This window comes from Dipodomys spectabilis, unplaced genomic scaffold, assembly GCF_019054845.1.
Source record: "Dipodomys spectabilis isolate Male_0828 unplaced genomic scaffold, ASM1905484v1 ptg000098l, whole genome shotgun sequence".
Taxonomy (NCBI): domain Eukaryota; kingdom Metazoa; phylum Chordata; class Mammalia; order Rodentia; family Heteromyidae; genus Dipodomys; species Dipodomys spectabilis.
This window is the reverse complement of record NW_024870775.1, coordinates 19,167,024-19,183,399: the sequence shown is the minus strand read 5'-3', so window position 1 is coordinate 19,183,399 and position 16,376 is coordinate 19,167,024. Positions and strand designations below refer to the sequence as shown.

Below are 16,376 nucleotides of genomic sequence, written 5' to 3'. Positions count from 1 at the left end.
GGTGCCTGGCTGCATTTTGTCTTTTTTTTTTTTTTTTGTCTGTCGTGGGGCCTGAACTCTGGGTGCTGGGGCCTGGGCTCTGTCCCTCAGCTCTTCAGCTCAAGCCTAGCGCTCCACCACTTGAGCCACAGCTCCACTTCTGGCCTTTTCTGCTTATGTGGTGCTGAGGAATTGAACCCAGGGCCTCATGCATGCTACGCAAGCGCTCTACCACTAAGCCACCTTCCCAGCCCAGCATTTTGTCTTTTAAATGAAGTCTGTAATTCATTTTGTGTGATTTGTGGCCTAGCTTCCTGGAAGCCTGGATGTCCGCACACATTTCCAGGTATAACTTCTGTCGTTGAGCTTCTGTGGTCTCTCCATATAGGAATTGGTGGCTGAAAGCATGGGAGAAGAGAGAAGAGGTATTCTGGGGTCTACATTCAAGAGAACCAGCCAGTTTCTCACACATCAGGTGTTCAACAGGTTTGTGTGACTTGATTACTTTCATATCTTTTGTCTTGGCACAAGCTAGGGAGCTCCTTGGGGAGCTACTTCTGACAGCAACCATTATGTAGCTTAGGTTATTGTGGCTTAGCTATGGCTCACTGGTAAATCAATATGCCTCATTGAGCCAAGCATACCTAGTTTCCTGATGGGTATTTTCTGCTGGCACAGTAAGTTCATGTAGAGAAGAATTTGTAGATGAAGTTGGCCAAGCTGAATTTTCTCCTCCAGAATCTTATATCCTCTTCTTTCCAACCTTCCTCTTTTGCTTAAAAATAGCTTTTTTGTTTGTTTTTGGCTGGTTGTGGGGCTTGTACTCAAGGTCTGGATGCTGTCCTTAAGCTTTTGTGTTCAAGTCTAGCTCTCTGACACTTTGAGCCACAGCTCTACTTCTGGCTTTCTGGTGGTTAATTGGATAAGAGTCTCATGACCTTTCTGGCCTGGGCTGGCTTCAAACTGCAATCCTCAGATCTCAGCCTCCTGAGTAACTAGGATTATAGGTGTGAGCCACTGGCACCCAGCTTCTGATGGCTTCTTTTCATCAGCCATCCTCTGAGGTCTGTGGGGGTATAGGCCCTTTCTTCAGATGTAGTTGACATGTTTGCCATGGTCACAATTGCTCTTTATTTTGAAGATAGATCTCAGTGTGTCTTACTTTCATGAGGATGTGTGTGGTTCTTGTCTAATTTTCTTGGCCCTAACCTCGTGTTTTATATCCACAGCTATCATTCAGAAACAAATATTGTCCGCTACATGAAGAAACTAGAAAACAAAGACATTTCCCTTGTTCACAGCATGATTCCACTGGTAATTGTTTTTGACTTTCTATTCACCTCTAGTCCTTATCTTGCCCAGACTCCTTTGAATCATATCTCATGCTACAAGAGGGAAAAGAGGTGGCTGGCTGTATGGGGAGACGGTGGGGTTGATACATGGACTGTAGGAAATCACTAATGTGATACATTTTGCCTGTGTTTCCTAAAGGGATCCTGCACCATGAAGCTCAACAGCGCCTCTGAACTGACAGTAAGTAGCCTCTTCTCTGAAGAGGGTACTTTCTGGGGCAGCTTTCCAGTTACTAAAGACGAGTTACCAGGACAGTGACTTCATAAGTGCTTTTTCTGAATTTTTTTTTTTTTTGATACCAGTCCTGGGACTTGAACTCAGGACCTAGGTGCTGTCCCAGAGTTTCTTTTTGCTCAAGGCCAGCCCTCTACCATTTGAGCCACAGCACCACTTTTGGCTTTTTCTGTGTATGTGGTACTGAGGAATCAAACCCAGGGCTTTATGGATGCTAGGCAAGCCCTCTACCACTGAGCCACATTCCCAGCCCAATAAGTGCTTTTTCTTAACCTTGTTCCTCAATCCTATGAGAATGCCTCGCAGTTCTCACACTTGCTAACTAATTATTAATAATTACTATTATTGATAGTAATAACATTATTGTTGATTATAATCAATTAGTAATGAGTAATTAATGTTGTTACTATTTTAGGTGGACTTCGCTGTATTGCCCAGCCTATCTTTTTTTTTTTTTTTTTTTTTTTTAAATTTTGTTTTCTTGTAAAGATGCAGTACAGAGAGGTTATAGTTACATCAGTAAGGTAATGAGTCTGGAGCTTGAACTCAGGGCCTAGCCACTGTCCCTGAGCTTCTTTTGCTAGTACTCTACCACTTGAGCCACAGCTCCACTTCTGACCTTTTCTGATAGTTTATTGGACATAAGAGTCTGACAAATTTCCTGCCAGGGCTGGCTTTGAACCATGATCCTCAGATCTGAGCCTCCTGAGTAGATAGGATTACAAGGGTGAGCATCTGCAACTTACTCGTTTTTATTCCTTAGGTAAAATGTGACAATTCACATGATGCGTAGGAAATCATGTTGTATTGGGTAGGGTTTTTAAATTTACTTTTGTGCCATGGCTTGTTCTGCTTAGTGAAGAGCAGGAATAGTATGTGTCCATAGAAGTCTGTTCAGGGACCTTTTTGTTCTTGTTTATAAGTCCATTGTGAAGTGTGCGTGTTGCACTTGTGCAGTGCAGATAGTGACTGTACCTTACAAGAGTGTGGCAAGAATTAAATGAGTTAATATGCCCAGCACTTTGAATAGTCCCTACACATAGGAGGCATTGTTTGTATTAGGGATTGCGGTCATCATCATCATCACTGAAGTTGTTATATTATGTTTTCCTTCCCCTCTTACTCTTCAGCCCATCACGTGGAAAGAATTCGCAAACATCCACCCCTTTGTGCCTCTGGACCAAGCCCAGGGATACCAACAGCTTTTTCGAGAGCTTGAGAAAGATTTATGTGAACTCACAGGTTATGACCGGATCTCTTTCCAGCCTAACAGGTAAGGGGATTTCTTTCCCTCTTTTTTTTTTTTTTTTAAATAAGACTAGTTGTAAAACACCCACTCTAAAAGTCAGAGGCTTAACACAGTGATTATTTTTCTTCATTCTGTGCATTGACTGGACACTTCTACTCACCAGGATGGTGAGGCCTCACTCACATAGCTAAGAGGCTGGCGACGGTTTGTTGGCTGGAGTGTAGTTGGTGACTCTGAGCAGGGCCTAGATTTTTTTTTTTTTTCTGTATGGGCTTTTTCCTGTTGTTTCTTGAGCATCTTTACAGTGTGATGTCTGGATTCAAAATGGAGTGCTCCAAGAGAAAGCAGGCAGAAGCTGTGAAATGTTTACAGCCCAGCTTTTGAAGTTACACAGTACCTTGTTCTGTCTGTAATAATAAGCCACACATCCAACCTAGACTGGTAGTGGTAGCGAACAGCAGATGGTTCTGGACGTTGGGAGACATCTTTGGAAATGAACACCTTTGGAAATGAACACTTTGGAATTGACACCTGTCAATGATATCACATAAGAATAAGATTATAGCAGAGCACCAATGACTCATGCCTGAAATCCTAATTACTCAAGAGTGAGGATTGTGGTTTGAAGCCAGCCCAGGCAGGAAAGTCTGGGAGACTCTTATCTCCAATAAACTACCCAGAAAGAGCTGGAAGTGGCACTGTGGCTCCAGTGGTAAAGTGCTAGCCTTGAAGCTCAGGGACAGTTTCCAGGTCCTGAGTTCAAGCCCCAAGACTGGCAAAAAAAAAAAAAAGGAAGAAAGAAAAAGAATTAATACCATTACCAAGAAGCTTTATATTCAAACTGACTTGTGAAATAATAATAATAGCAGTAACAACAATAATAATAGAAGAAGAAGATTATTAGCAGTGTGTGTGGTGGGGTATGCTTGTAATCCTAGCACTTGTGATCTTAGGACAGGAAGATACTGAGTTACAGGCTAGTTTAGACAACATAGCAAGAATTTGTTTCAAAAATAGCCCAAAACAAATGAAACAAAAATATAAAAGAATAAGACTTTAAGCACACAAGGTAACTCCTAACAAAAACTAGCATCACAGTATAGTAGTACCCGAAGAGCTTGGGTTCTACTTTGGTTCTGTCACAAACTTTAAAAAGACCTCCCCTCTTCCGTCTTTTTTTTTTGGTCAGTTATGGGGCTTGAACTCTGGACCTGAGTGCTGTCCCTCAGCTCTTCAGCTCAAGGCTAGTAGCGCTCTACAACTTCAGCTTCAGTGTCACTTCCAGTTTTCCGGTGGTTTATTGGTGATGAGTCTCATGAACTTTCCTTGCCGAGCTGAAATGATGATCCTCAGATCTCAGCCTCCTGAGTAGCTAGGATTACAGGTGTGAGCCACTGGTGCTTGGCTAGCCCTCATTTTTAAAAATCTATAAATAGTGACTTTAAAAAGTACAAGCCAAGTCGGGTGCTGGTGGCTCATGCCTGTAATCCTAGCTACTCAGGAGGCTGAGATCTGAGGATCACGGTTCAAAGCCAGCCCGGGCAGGAGAGACCGTGAGACTCCTATCTCCAATAAACCACCAGAAAACCGGAAGTGGCGCTGTAGCTCAAGTGGTAGAGTGCTCGCCTTGAGCTGAAGAGCTGAGGGACAGCGCCCAGGCCCAGAGTTCAAGCCCCATGACCGACAAAAAAAAAAAAGTACAAGCCTTCAGCAAAATTTCCTTGGCACTTGCTAAAATACGATTTCCTGGGCCCACTCCAGACCTCCTGATTACAATATCCAGAAATTAGGACTACAAATCTTTCATTTCATAAATAGGAAGGAACTGACCAAATTTTTATGTACTTTTATTGACAATATCATTCAGCTTTTCAAATGTCAAAGTGAAGAAACTTCGCCCTCTAGTGGTACAATGTGATCACATCTTCAGTGTCCTAGGGTCATTTTTCAAGATTGTTTGCCATTAGCTCTTACATAGTTAAGGTGATTTCCTCCCCAGGATCCTAGAAAGCTTAGCTTTCTAGGAGAAGAGTCTCATGGATTTTTCCTGCCTGCTTGGCTTCAAACCACAATCATCTCATCTCAGCCTACTGAGTAGCTAAGATTACAGGAGTGAGCCACCAGTGTCCTGCTCAAGTGTATGTCTTAAAAGCTACTCCAGTGATTCCAACTAGCAGCCAAGGTTGAAAACTACCATCTTATTTTACTTCTGTCGAATACTCTGTCTTTGCCCTAATTTTTCTCATTTTTTTTTCTTTTTTTGTCAGTTGTGGGGCTTGGACTCTGGGCCTGCGTGCTATTCCTCAGCTCTTCAGCTCAAGGATAGTGCTCTACCACTTGAGCCACAGTGCTACTTCCAGTTTACTGAGTGGTTTATTGGAGATAAGAGTCTTGAGGACTTCCTGCCTGGGCTGGCATTGAACCATGATCCTCAGATCTCAGCCTCCTGAATAGCTAGGATTACAGGTGTGAAGCACCAGCCTTTTTTCGTTTTTCTCATTCTTTTTATTGATAGCCATTCCAGTCTTGCAGGAGGTTTAGGGATTTTTTTTTTTTGGACAGTCCTGAGACTTGAACTAACTCAGGGACTGGGCACTGTTCCTGACCTTCTTTAACTCAAGGCACTCTACCACTTGAGCCAGTATCACTTCTGGCTTTTTCTGTTTATGTGGTACTGAGGAATCGAGTATGCTAGGCAAGCACTTTACCACTAAGCCACATTCCCAGCCCTAGGGATCTTTATCAGGATAGAGTTTCTGGAAGTGATCTTATCTAGCTCCCCAGAGTCACTGATAGAGCATCCATTCCATAAAATGAGAGAGATGGACTGTGTACCATGTTTAGGCTTGTCTGACATATTCATGGTCCTAAGGAGGTGTTGCCATGTCAGAGGGTAAAATATTTTGTTAGTTGGGGCCATGCTTCAGGGAAAGGAGGAAAGGATGCACATGTATTCTGTATCAGTGAGGTGATCTTTTTATTGTTATTTTTAACAGTTTTACAATCTTGTTTTGGTTTGTTTGTGCTAGTCTCTGCATGGATGTATTATGTATTCTGGTTTTATTATTGTTCTGTACCCTAGAACTATCTAAACATTGGCTTGATTAATTCATCATTATTTACAGTTGACTAGTGTCACAGCTGAGGGATTTAGATGGGCTTCATATTCATTTTGTCTGTTTTTTTTTTTTTGGGTCCGGTTGTGGGGCCTGAACTCTGGGCTTGGGCACTGTCCCTCAGCTCTTCAGCTCAAGGCTAGCGCTCTACCACTTGAGCCACAGCGCCACTTCCAGCTTTTTTCTTTTTGCTTATGTGGTGCTGAGGAATCGAACCCAGGGCCTCATGCATGCAAGGCAAGCGCTCTACCACTGAGCCACCTTCCCAGCCCTTCATATTCATTATATGAAGAGACAAGATTTCTGGACAGCACAGAGAAAGAATTTAGTGCACTGTATCACCACAGAAGTGCTGTTCACAGAGGAGGTGGTCATAACTGTCCCAGGACCATCTCCTAGAATGGTGATTTATACCTAATCGGAGTTAGTTACACTATTTATACGTTCCTAAGAGTCTAGTCATGAAACAGTTTTGAATCTGAAGATGTTTACTCTGGTGTTACTCTATGATTTAAAAAAAATATATATATATCTATATATATCTATATCTATATATAGATATATATATATAAATGCAACATTTAGGAAATAGCCTTAGTGATAGAGTTAATTTTTATAATTGTTGTGTTTTTGTTGTTGTTGTTTTTTAATTTTTGAGACAGGTTCTTGCAAGCTGTGCATGTCAGGGTGCCCTCAAACTCTAGATCTTCCTGCCTCAGCCTCTCAAGAACCATTTGCTGTCATGAGCCTTATCCTAGTTATTCATTTATTTGGTCAAATCACAAACCCAGGGAGTCTCTTTATAGCTTGGGATAGACAAGATCCTATGCCTGTTTCAGCCTCTCATGTGCTGAAGCTTATCCCTGATTTTTCATTTATTTGCTCAAACCACAAGCTCTTTATAACTTGGTGTAGAGAAGAGTCAAATAATGTTGAATTCCCTTTCCATCTTCCACTGAGCTTAACATGATTCACTTTGACTTGTTCCTGTAACATTTTGCCACCTTAAAATCCCTCAGCAGCAGACAAATGCATAGGAGTTATTGGTTAGGAGTTATAATGTTGGGGCTGGGAAGGTGGCTCAGTGGTAGAGTGCTTGCCTTGCATGCCTGAGGCCCTGGGTTCGATTCCTCAGCACCACATAAGCAAAAAGAAAAAAGCCGGAAGTGGCGCTGTGGCTCAAGTGATAGAGTACTAGCCTTGAGCTGAAGAGCTGAGGGACAGTGCCTAGACCTATAGTTCAGGCCCTACGACCTGATCCCCCCCGCAAAAAAAAAAAAAGTTATAATGTTTAAGGGAGACAGGAATAGTTAACACCTTCCATGGGACACACAAGTGAAAGACAAGACAGAATTACAGTTAACTCACTTGGCTTCTAAAGTTGAGAAAATGGTTTGTGTTTTGTTTTTGTTTGTTTGTTTTTTAAACTGGCAAATTGTGATCATTAATAACATTGAGATGGACACTGGATTGCTTTTCCAGAGTCTCATCTTGAGAAGGTTCTTAGTCTAAAGTGTGACCAGGCCTGCTAGTGACTCTCAAAACTTACTGTGCCTGAGAAACATCTGGAAGGGTTCTGAAATTGCTCAGCCCCAGGGTTTCTGACTCAGTCAGTCTGAGAAAGGGCCCCCAAATTTATACTTCTAGCAAATTCCCAGTGATGCTGGACACCACACCGTGAAAAGTGTTCTAAGCTGGACACCAGTGGCTCACGCCTGTAATTCTAGCCACTCAGGAGACTGAGATCTGAGGATTGCGGTTTGAAGCCTGCCTGGGCAGGAAACTATGAAACTCTTACAATAAACTACTCGAAAAAGCTGGAAGTGATAGAGTGCTTGCCTTGAGCAAACAAGAAGTTTAGTGACAGCACCCAGATCCAGAGTTCAAGCCCTAAGACTGGCCAAAAAAAATAGAAAAAGAAAGAAAAGTGTTTTAAAAGTTCTCAGACCTGGCTGCCTGTTTGCATTCATTATCTGGGAGCTCTGAGGATTACTGATGCACAGACCAATTAACATGTTAGTCTACTCCCGCAGGAACCGAGCAGCAGAATCTGTAAGCAGGGATTGTGAGCTGCCTCACTGGGTTGGAGAAGGGATTGACCTGAGGAGCACCACAGAGGACAATCTCAGCTGGATTATTTGCTATTAATAGTTTCTCTCTTTGACCTGAGGAGCACCACAGAGGACAATCTCAGCTGGATTATTTACTATTAATAGTTTCTCTCTTTGAACTTCGAAACTGAAGCCCAGGCAAACACCCTGTGCATATCACAGATGGTTTTGGGCAAGGAGGGGTGGTACTTACTATTTGCCATCTCTCTGCCCTCCTTTCTTAGCTCTTGGTTAATTTGGAATGGGAATGCTCTGAAGGCCAGACATTGGAGACCTGTAAGCCCCAAATATGGAATCATTACACATGTCAAGAAAAAGAGAAAACAGGTGAAGAAAGCTACCTTTGAGGGAATTCTGCTTCTTCTCTCCTCTCTCTCCCTTTCCCCTGTCTGACATACAGTAGATTGGAACTATGAGACTCACTTGAGCTGGGCGCTGGTGGCTCATGCCTGTAATCCTAGCTACTCAAGAAGCTAAGATCTGAGAATCTAAGTTCAAAGCCAGCCTGAGCAGGAAAGTCTCTGAGACTAATCTCTAAGCTTCTGCTATGGCTCAGAATGGTAGAGTGCCATACTGAGCATAAATAGCTCAGGGACAGCGCCCAAGCCCTGAGTTCAAGCCCCACAATCAACAACAAAAAGACTCAATGGAAGGTCTTCATCTCATCCTAGGAATACTTATAGCTACCAGAAACTAAGCTGGTCCTGTATGTACCTAGCAACTTCCCAGTTAGCTTGTTTCCATGTTATCATTTAAGAACATAGTCTTAGGTGGCTTTATGTCTATTCCTTGTGTTCTTTTTTCCTGAGTATCCTCACTAGTCAAAGATTAATAAAACTGGAGACCTTCTGTTCTCAGACAAATTGTTCACCTAGGGGAATTGTACCTTATTTAACATCTAAAGAAAGGGAAGGTGATGGAATGCAGACCTATACATTCTTGAATGGCTGATTCAATCCCTTGCTTGTTCTAGTGGTTTTCAGCCTTAATTTCAGCCTTGCATTTCTGTTTCTGTTGATTTGTTTTTGTTTTTGTTTTGTCAGGCATGGGTTTGAACTTAGTGCCTGGTCCCTGAGCTCTTTCCCTCAAGGCTAGAGCTATACCACTTTGAGCCACAGCACCATTTCTGGTTTTCTGGTGGTTAATTGGAGATTCTTACAGACTTTCTTGCCCAGGCTGGCTCTGAGCCCAGATCTTCAAATCTCAGACTCCAGAGTAGCGTAGAGGTATGAGCCTCCGGAATTTTGCTCAGTGGGCGGATCTTGTTTTAAGGCTATCCTGGGCCAAAAAGCAAGACCCTATCTCCATCCAACAATCGCAAATAATAATTAATTTAAAAGAATGAATTTAAAGAGATTTTTTAAATCACATAAATATATTACTCTGATGATAATAAAAAAAAACATTAATTTCACCTGTGTGGATTAGGTTGCATTCAGTGCATATGACAGATGAGGTAACTAGGATCCAGAGGGATCATTTACTCAGAACCAAACAGCTTTGCAAAGGGGTAGAAGACCAATGAAGATTTTGATACTACAAGCAAAAGAAGCTCCAGTATGCCCAAATCAAACTATTTTGTTGGTTTTCTTAGGAATGAATAACTTTAATACATTGGTGTTACAGGAGAGTTTTAATAACACTCCCCATAAAAGAGCTGCTAGCTATGGAAAATGTCTTGGGTTTTCTTGAGCTGAAAAGCAATTTATTGGAAAATTTGCAGAGGTGAGTTTTTTTTTAAAAAGCTAGAAAATTGGGCTTCAGAGATGAGCCAGACTAGAGCAGCTGGCATTAGAGAAAAATGTGGAGTCATACTAGAGATGGAAATATCTTTAACTGTCTATTCTTTGGGTTCTAGATTTATGCAGATTTGGGCTGGATATTATATTGGCTGGAACTGGGCCACATGTCTCTGTAATGAATGTTTAGTGGCTGAATAGTTCTGATCCCTTCCTTCCTTCTTTCCTTCTTTCCTTCTTTCCTTCCTTCCTTCCTTCCTTCCTTCCTTCCTTCCTTCCTTCCTTCCTTCCTTCCTTCCTTCCTTCCTTCCTTCCTTCCTTCCTTCCTTCCTTCCGTCTTTCCTTCCTTCCTTCCTTCCTTCCTTCCCTTCCTCCCTCCTTCCCATTCCTCCCTCCTTTCCTCCCCCCTAGCTCAACAAAGTATTTTAAAGAGTACATGTTTGTAATTGTGATGAAGTCCAATATATGTATTTGTAATTTTAGGGCTGTACCTTTTTTGGTCCTAGGATTGAACTCAAGGTGGCTTGAGCATGCTAAGCCTACTGATAAGGCTAAGGCTTTGGTGATTTGTGTAATTACATAGCTGTTCTAGTCTCTTGTTCTCTATGGAGTTTCTCATGGATTCTTTGTAGAGTGAGTCTGGGTTTTAGACGTTGTCTGCTGGTTTTCCCTCCTTTTTGATTAACACATAAAATACAGTAGTTCCTTCCTCTGCCTGAGTGAACATACACAGGAGGCTTTATTTTCTAGGAGAAGCTTGTTCTCCTTTGTGTGGCCCTAACTTCCCCACGCACTGGTCTAGTCCTTCCTGCAGCCAGCTCTGTAGCTCAAAGCTACTACCACTTCATCTTAAACAGATGTCCTAGCTGCTCCTTCACATATAGTAGTGATAATCTCTCTAGATGGATTATGCAAATAAGCAGGGTTTTTTTGGTCAGTCGTGGGGCTTGAACTCTGGGCCTGGGTGCTTTCCTTGCACTCTTCAGCTCAAGATTCTACTGTTTGAGCCACAGCACTACTTCTGGTTTTCTAGTGGTTTATTGGAGTTAACAGTCTCACAGAGTTTCCTGACCAGGCTGGCTTTGAACCATGATCCTCAGATCTCATCCTCCTGAGTAGCTAGGATTACAGGCGTGAGCTGCCAGTGCCTGGCTGTGCAGGGTTTTGTTTTGTTTTTTTGCCGTCTTGGGGCCTGAACTCTGGGCCTGGGCGCTGTTCCTCAGGTCTTCAGCTCAAGGCTAGTGCTCTACCGCTTGAGCCACAGCACCACTTGCGGCTTTTTCTGCTTATGTGGTGTTGAGGAATCGAACACAAGGCCTCATGCATGCAAGGCAAGTGCTCTACCACTGAGCTACCTTCCCAGGCCTGCAGTTATTTTTTTTTATAATACTTTTCCACCAACAGATGGCACTAATATTTTAATAATTTCCTAGTAGTAAGGTTTGTGTGGTATTTAAATTATTTGTACTTTAAAAAAATAGTTGTAACATAGATGATTTTAAGAATATCTAAGGGAAAAAAACAGCCAGCATTTCTAATCAGGCCTTTATATAGTAAGTTGTCTTCCTTTTGGATGTCTAGCTCATAGCTGTAAACATTCTCTTCTCACCCTTAAATAAAACTCTGAGAAAAATTCAGCGTAAATAGAAAATACATTGGTTAAAATAGGAAAAGGATGGCATTCATATTCATTTCTTGGACTGAAGTATTGGAATTCAATTTGAACAGATTTCCTTAGCATTTGATGATGATGATGATGATGATGATTGAATTTAGCCTCTGATTGAGATGAAACAGGCATGCACTGTTATCCAGGCATGAGAGTACTGTAATCATTTCCCATCTGGAGTATGGTTTTATCAGCTAAGCATGTGGAATAAAAGGGCTGTGAGGTCTGGGAACAGTGGCTCAAGACTGTAATGCTAGCCAGTCAGAGGATGGAGATCAGAGGATCACAATTTGAAGCCAACCCAGACAGGAAAGTTGTATGAGACTTTTATGTCCAATGGGCCACCAAAAAAGACAGAAGTGAAGTTGTGGCTCAAGCAGCAGAGCACTGGCCTTGAGCAAAGAAAGCTCGGGAACAGCACGTAGGCCCTGAGTTCAAGCCCCAGGATCAGCACAAAAAATAAGGCAAAAACTATTAAGGGTTGTGGAAGGCAGAAGATCATTCACTCAGTCAGTACCCCGTGAATATCCTTCTTTACCAGACTTCTTGGTACAGAGAATGCAACAATGAACAAGGCAGGCAAGACTCTTGCAGGGATGGTTCTTTGAGAAAGCAGCATTGGAGCTGAGTCTATTGTGAAGATGTCTGGGGTGCAAGGATCAATAGGAGAGCTTCCCCGACACAAGGCACATAGTAGTGCTGGAACTGGCTTGCCATGTATGTTTCAGGGAAGGATGAAGGCCTGTTGGCTGAAGGGTGGTAGGAGTCAGGAGTATAGCAAGACCACAAGTCAATTGGGGGTTTGTAAGCCTTGGGAACAATCTGCACCGGTGGCTTTTGGAAGGTTGTACAGAGTTGGAACTCATTGCTGAATGGGTAGGATGGGGACTAGCTCGCTACTTATGACATCTGCCCTATGAGATCCATACAGTTTTTAGATGAAGGCACTGAGGCTTTGGGAAACACTGTAACTAGGACTGCCAGTGATTTGCCGAAGGGTGGAGTATTTTGTTGTTCTCCAAATAAAAAGCACCCACTGCACTAGCACTTGAGATTCAGAGCCAGAACAACAGAAGAGCAGCCGTTGTCTTTCTGAAACACCGAGAGGAAGAGTAAGGCTTACGTCGTGCATAAACGAGAAAGCTGAAGCTGAGTGTCTGAGGATTTCATGGATCTTATAGCTAAACCTCCAGTTCAGTCAAGTAGATGAGAGCCTAGGAAGGGAAATTAGTGACCTTTTAATCTTTGGGAGCCAGTGTGCTCCCAGGAACACCTCTGCCTGCAAAGGAGTGCATAACTCCTTGTGCAGTGTCTTCCACAAGCAGTGTACTGAAGTCTCCACTAGTCATCAGTAACACTCATTTTGAGTGGGATTCAAAACTCTGTTACTTAACTTCCTTCCCTCATGAGGTACTGACATTAAATACTAGTCTGCAGTTGACTCAGCATTGCTCACAGGAATGTGCGTCACTAAAACATGTGCTAAAGTAGTGCCTGCCTGGGCTGTTGAGATGAGTCTGGAAACCTTCACCAACCATGTGCCTGCAGGGCCTGGGAAAGCCCCGATCCCAACTGATGCATCTGATAATACCAGAACACTATAATTTATTACTCAAGATGTGATCATTGTGATGGCAGCTATGTATTTTAATAGTAATTATTACCTTTGAAAGATACCTATTGAAGTTTTGTTTTTTTTTTTTCTTTTGGTCGGTCGTGGGGCTTGAACTCTGGGCCTGGGCGCTGTCCCTCAGCTCTTCAGCTCAAGGCGAGCGCTCTACCACTTGAGCTACAGCGCCACTTCCGGTTTTCTAATGGTTTATTGGAGATAGGAGTCTCACGGTCTCTCCTGCCCGGGCTGGCTTTGAACCGCGATCCTCAGATCTCAGCCTCCTGAGTAGCTAGGATTACAGGCGTGAGCCACCAGGGCCCGGCTCCTATTGAAGTTTTAAGCAGATAAAATAGGATAGTTGAGGTTTGCTTCAAGATTACCTGGCTCTGCAAGGCACCTAGCTACTCAGAAGGCTGAGATTTGAGAATTGTAGTTCGAAGCCAGGCAGGAAAGGAAAGTCCATGAGACTTTTATCTCAAGGTAGCCAGAAGTGAAGCTGTGGCACAAAAGTTCAAGGACAATGCCCAGATTCAAGCCCTAAATTCAAGCCCCAAGACCAGAACTTAAAAAAAAAAATTACCTAGTTTGGCATGAAGGCATTCGTGAAGGATATGATAAGAAACAAGGTTTGACCATAAGTTTGTTCTTCTGTACACTAAGTCATAGTTATATACATTGTGTATCCCAATTTTGATATCATTTAAAATTTTTCAATAATAACAATAACAATCAAGACTTAATTGATACATGGCCCTGAACTTAGAAGTGGGTGAGCTGTAGTGCCAGACTGTTGCTTTGGTGGTTCAGGATTTTTCGTACACTGTGAACACATGACTAGTGCTCATTGCATATTGACAGAGTCCAAAACCTTGCTATTTCTTTTCTTGTCTTTGCAGCGGAGCCCAGGGAGAATATGCTGGACTGGCCACTATCCGAGCCTACTTAGACCAGAAAGGAGAGAGGCAGAGAACGGTGAGAATGGACAAAGGGTACTTGTCACCATGAGGGAGCAGTAGGCTCAGCTCCCGGGCCCTGTTCATCTTATGGGATATACTCTCATTATTCTTGGAAGCAGATGGGGGGTAGGGTAGGGGGGCGGTATGTATCATCAAGAAACAAATTTCTATGAACTGACCGTTAGGATCCTTGCCTCCAAGACATCTACTTAACCATTTTGAGGGAAAACATTCAGAGATAAAAGGCTTTTGTGCAAACCCAGCATGTAAAAGTGAGCCAGCTGGCTGAGGAACTGCTCTCTCTAGGGAACAGGGGGGAGGAAGGGGTAGGAATGTGACCATGGTGAGCCTCTCTCCGTGGCGCAGCCCTGACCCTGGGCCTGGATGAAAGGCAGAGAGCACATTAATTCCTCTGTAAACCCTGCTGCGCCTAAGCACAGTTCTCATCATATATATGCTGAAAAAACATTTCTTCAACAAATAAATTGCTCATTAGATGATTCTCAGATCTAAGCAGAGGCAATAACAAAAAGATGTAGAGCAAAGTTCATGTCTCTGCTTTATTGTTTGCTTTGGAGAAAAGATTCTAGTGTTCAGAACTCTCATTGCCTCTTAGAGGCCTTTGTGGGCACCCATAGGTGCTAATGGGCACCATTAATCCCTAAAAACTGTGCTTTTTGAGCTAATGTGGGCCTCAGGTTGTGGCTGATGGAGGTGTGCATTTCTGGCTCCTTTGTTTTGGTGACCAGTGCCATACTAGGGCTTCTGCTACGCTGTGAAGTTGGAAGTTCTTGGAGCATAGGGTAGGATCCAAGAGCAGGGCAAAAACTTCTGCCCATCCTAGGAGAATTCCAGAAAAGGGTATAGGATGTTTCTGCTCAAGTAAGTGGCATTGAGTGGATTAAAACAGCAAGACTGTATATGGCTAGTGGCCTGAGTTTTGCAATGAGGAATTTTGACACTGTTTCATTTCCCTTTCAAAAAAAGGGGAAAGGAAGAAACCTTTTCTCTCTCTGTCCCTTGAGTATTCATCCTTATTCCACAAGTATGTGGAATATATGAGCCTTCCATAGGTATATATGAAGGCTTGATTAGGATTTTCTCCTTATTAAGTAAACATATAATTTTATTTATTTATTTATTTGAGGTAAGATCTTTCTGTGTAATCTAAGAAGGCATGGGACTCAAAAATTTCAGCCTCTTTTGTGCTGGGATTATAGGTGTGTTCCATCACACCTGACTTTAGGAGTGATTTTGTTAGACACTTTTGAAAAAATAAGCCATTCATGATTCAATAAGCTGCAAAACCTAGCCATCTTCAGAGAGTTTATCAGGCAGAGGGAAATTGAGTGATGGCTCAGACAGATGCAGATTCTGATATTCCCATTTAGGTTTGTTCACTAGGGTTTTCCTGGGGCTTGAAATAAGGGCCTGGGCATCGTCTAAGCTTTTCTGTTCAAGGCTCGTTCTACCACCTGAGTCACAGGCTCCACTTCTGGCTTTTTTGGGTACTTAATTGGAGAAAAGAGTTTCAAGAGGATTGTGACTTTGAATCACAATCCTCAGATCTCAGCCTTCTGAGTAGCTGGGAATTCAGGCATGAGTTGTTGGTGCTTGGCTTTGGCTTTTTGGTCTTTTTTCTTGAACTAGTTCTAGAGCTTGAATTTAGGGTTTCATGTTAACTTGGCTGATGTTCTACTACTACCTGAGCCACACCTCTACTTCCTTTTTTTTTAGTGGTTAATTGGGAATAAGAATCTTGTAGGTTTGTCGGTTTAGTCTGGCTTCAAACCAAGATCCACAGATCTCAGCCTCCTGACTAACTAGGATTATTGGCATGAGCTACCAGCAGCACAAGCTTTCCTAATGATTTTGAACTCTAAGAAAAAAAAAGTTTTGAACCTTCTAAGGAATGGATAGTTTAGATCTATAAATGCTCTTGGGACTTTAGAAGCTCAACTGGTGTGTGTGTGTGTGTGTGTGTGGTTGTGGGGCTTGAACTCAGGGCCTGGGCACTGTACCTGAGCTTCATTCTAGCACTCTACCACTTGAGCCACAGTGCCACTTCCAGATTTCTCTGAGTAGTTTATTGGAGATAACTGGCTTCGGACATCAATCCTCAGATCTCAGCCTCCTGAGTATCTTGGATTATAGGTATGAGCCACCACCAGTTTCTGGCACTCAACACTTAAATGGAATATTGAGATGTTGTATCTCTACTTGTCTAGTCAGTTGACGCCATGTGATTCCTTTCTGTTTTTCTTCCATGGTTTGCAAGCACTAAGGACACCCTTGAAGCTCTTGTTATGCCCATCTTTTACCATGACCTATGTGAGGCTCTAGGTTCCTTGGAAAGGG

The 16,376-nt window shown here is 42.7% G+C and overlaps 1 protein-coding gene across 1 annotated transcript in view; it reads left to right on the top strand.

Annotated features, from left to right (window-relative positions):
• Gldc (glycine decarboxylase) overlaps positions 1 to 16,376 on the top strand; it is a 95,703-nt gene that overhangs the window by 50,597 nt on the left and 28,730 nt on the right. Inside the window, exons 12-16 of the mRNA XM_042686705.1 lie at positions 368 to 465; positions 1,209 to 1,293; positions 1,471 to 1,512; positions 2,697 to 2,839; positions 13,959 to 14,034. Of these exons, the coding sequence (XP_042542639.1) occupies positions 368 to 465; positions 1,209 to 1,293; positions 1,471 to 1,512; positions 2,697 to 2,839; positions 13,959 to 14,034 (444 nt within the window). The remainder of the gene's footprint in view (positions 1 to 367; positions 466 to 1,208; positions 1,294 to 1,470; positions 1,513 to 2,696; positions 2,840 to 13,958; positions 14,035 to 16,376) is intronic.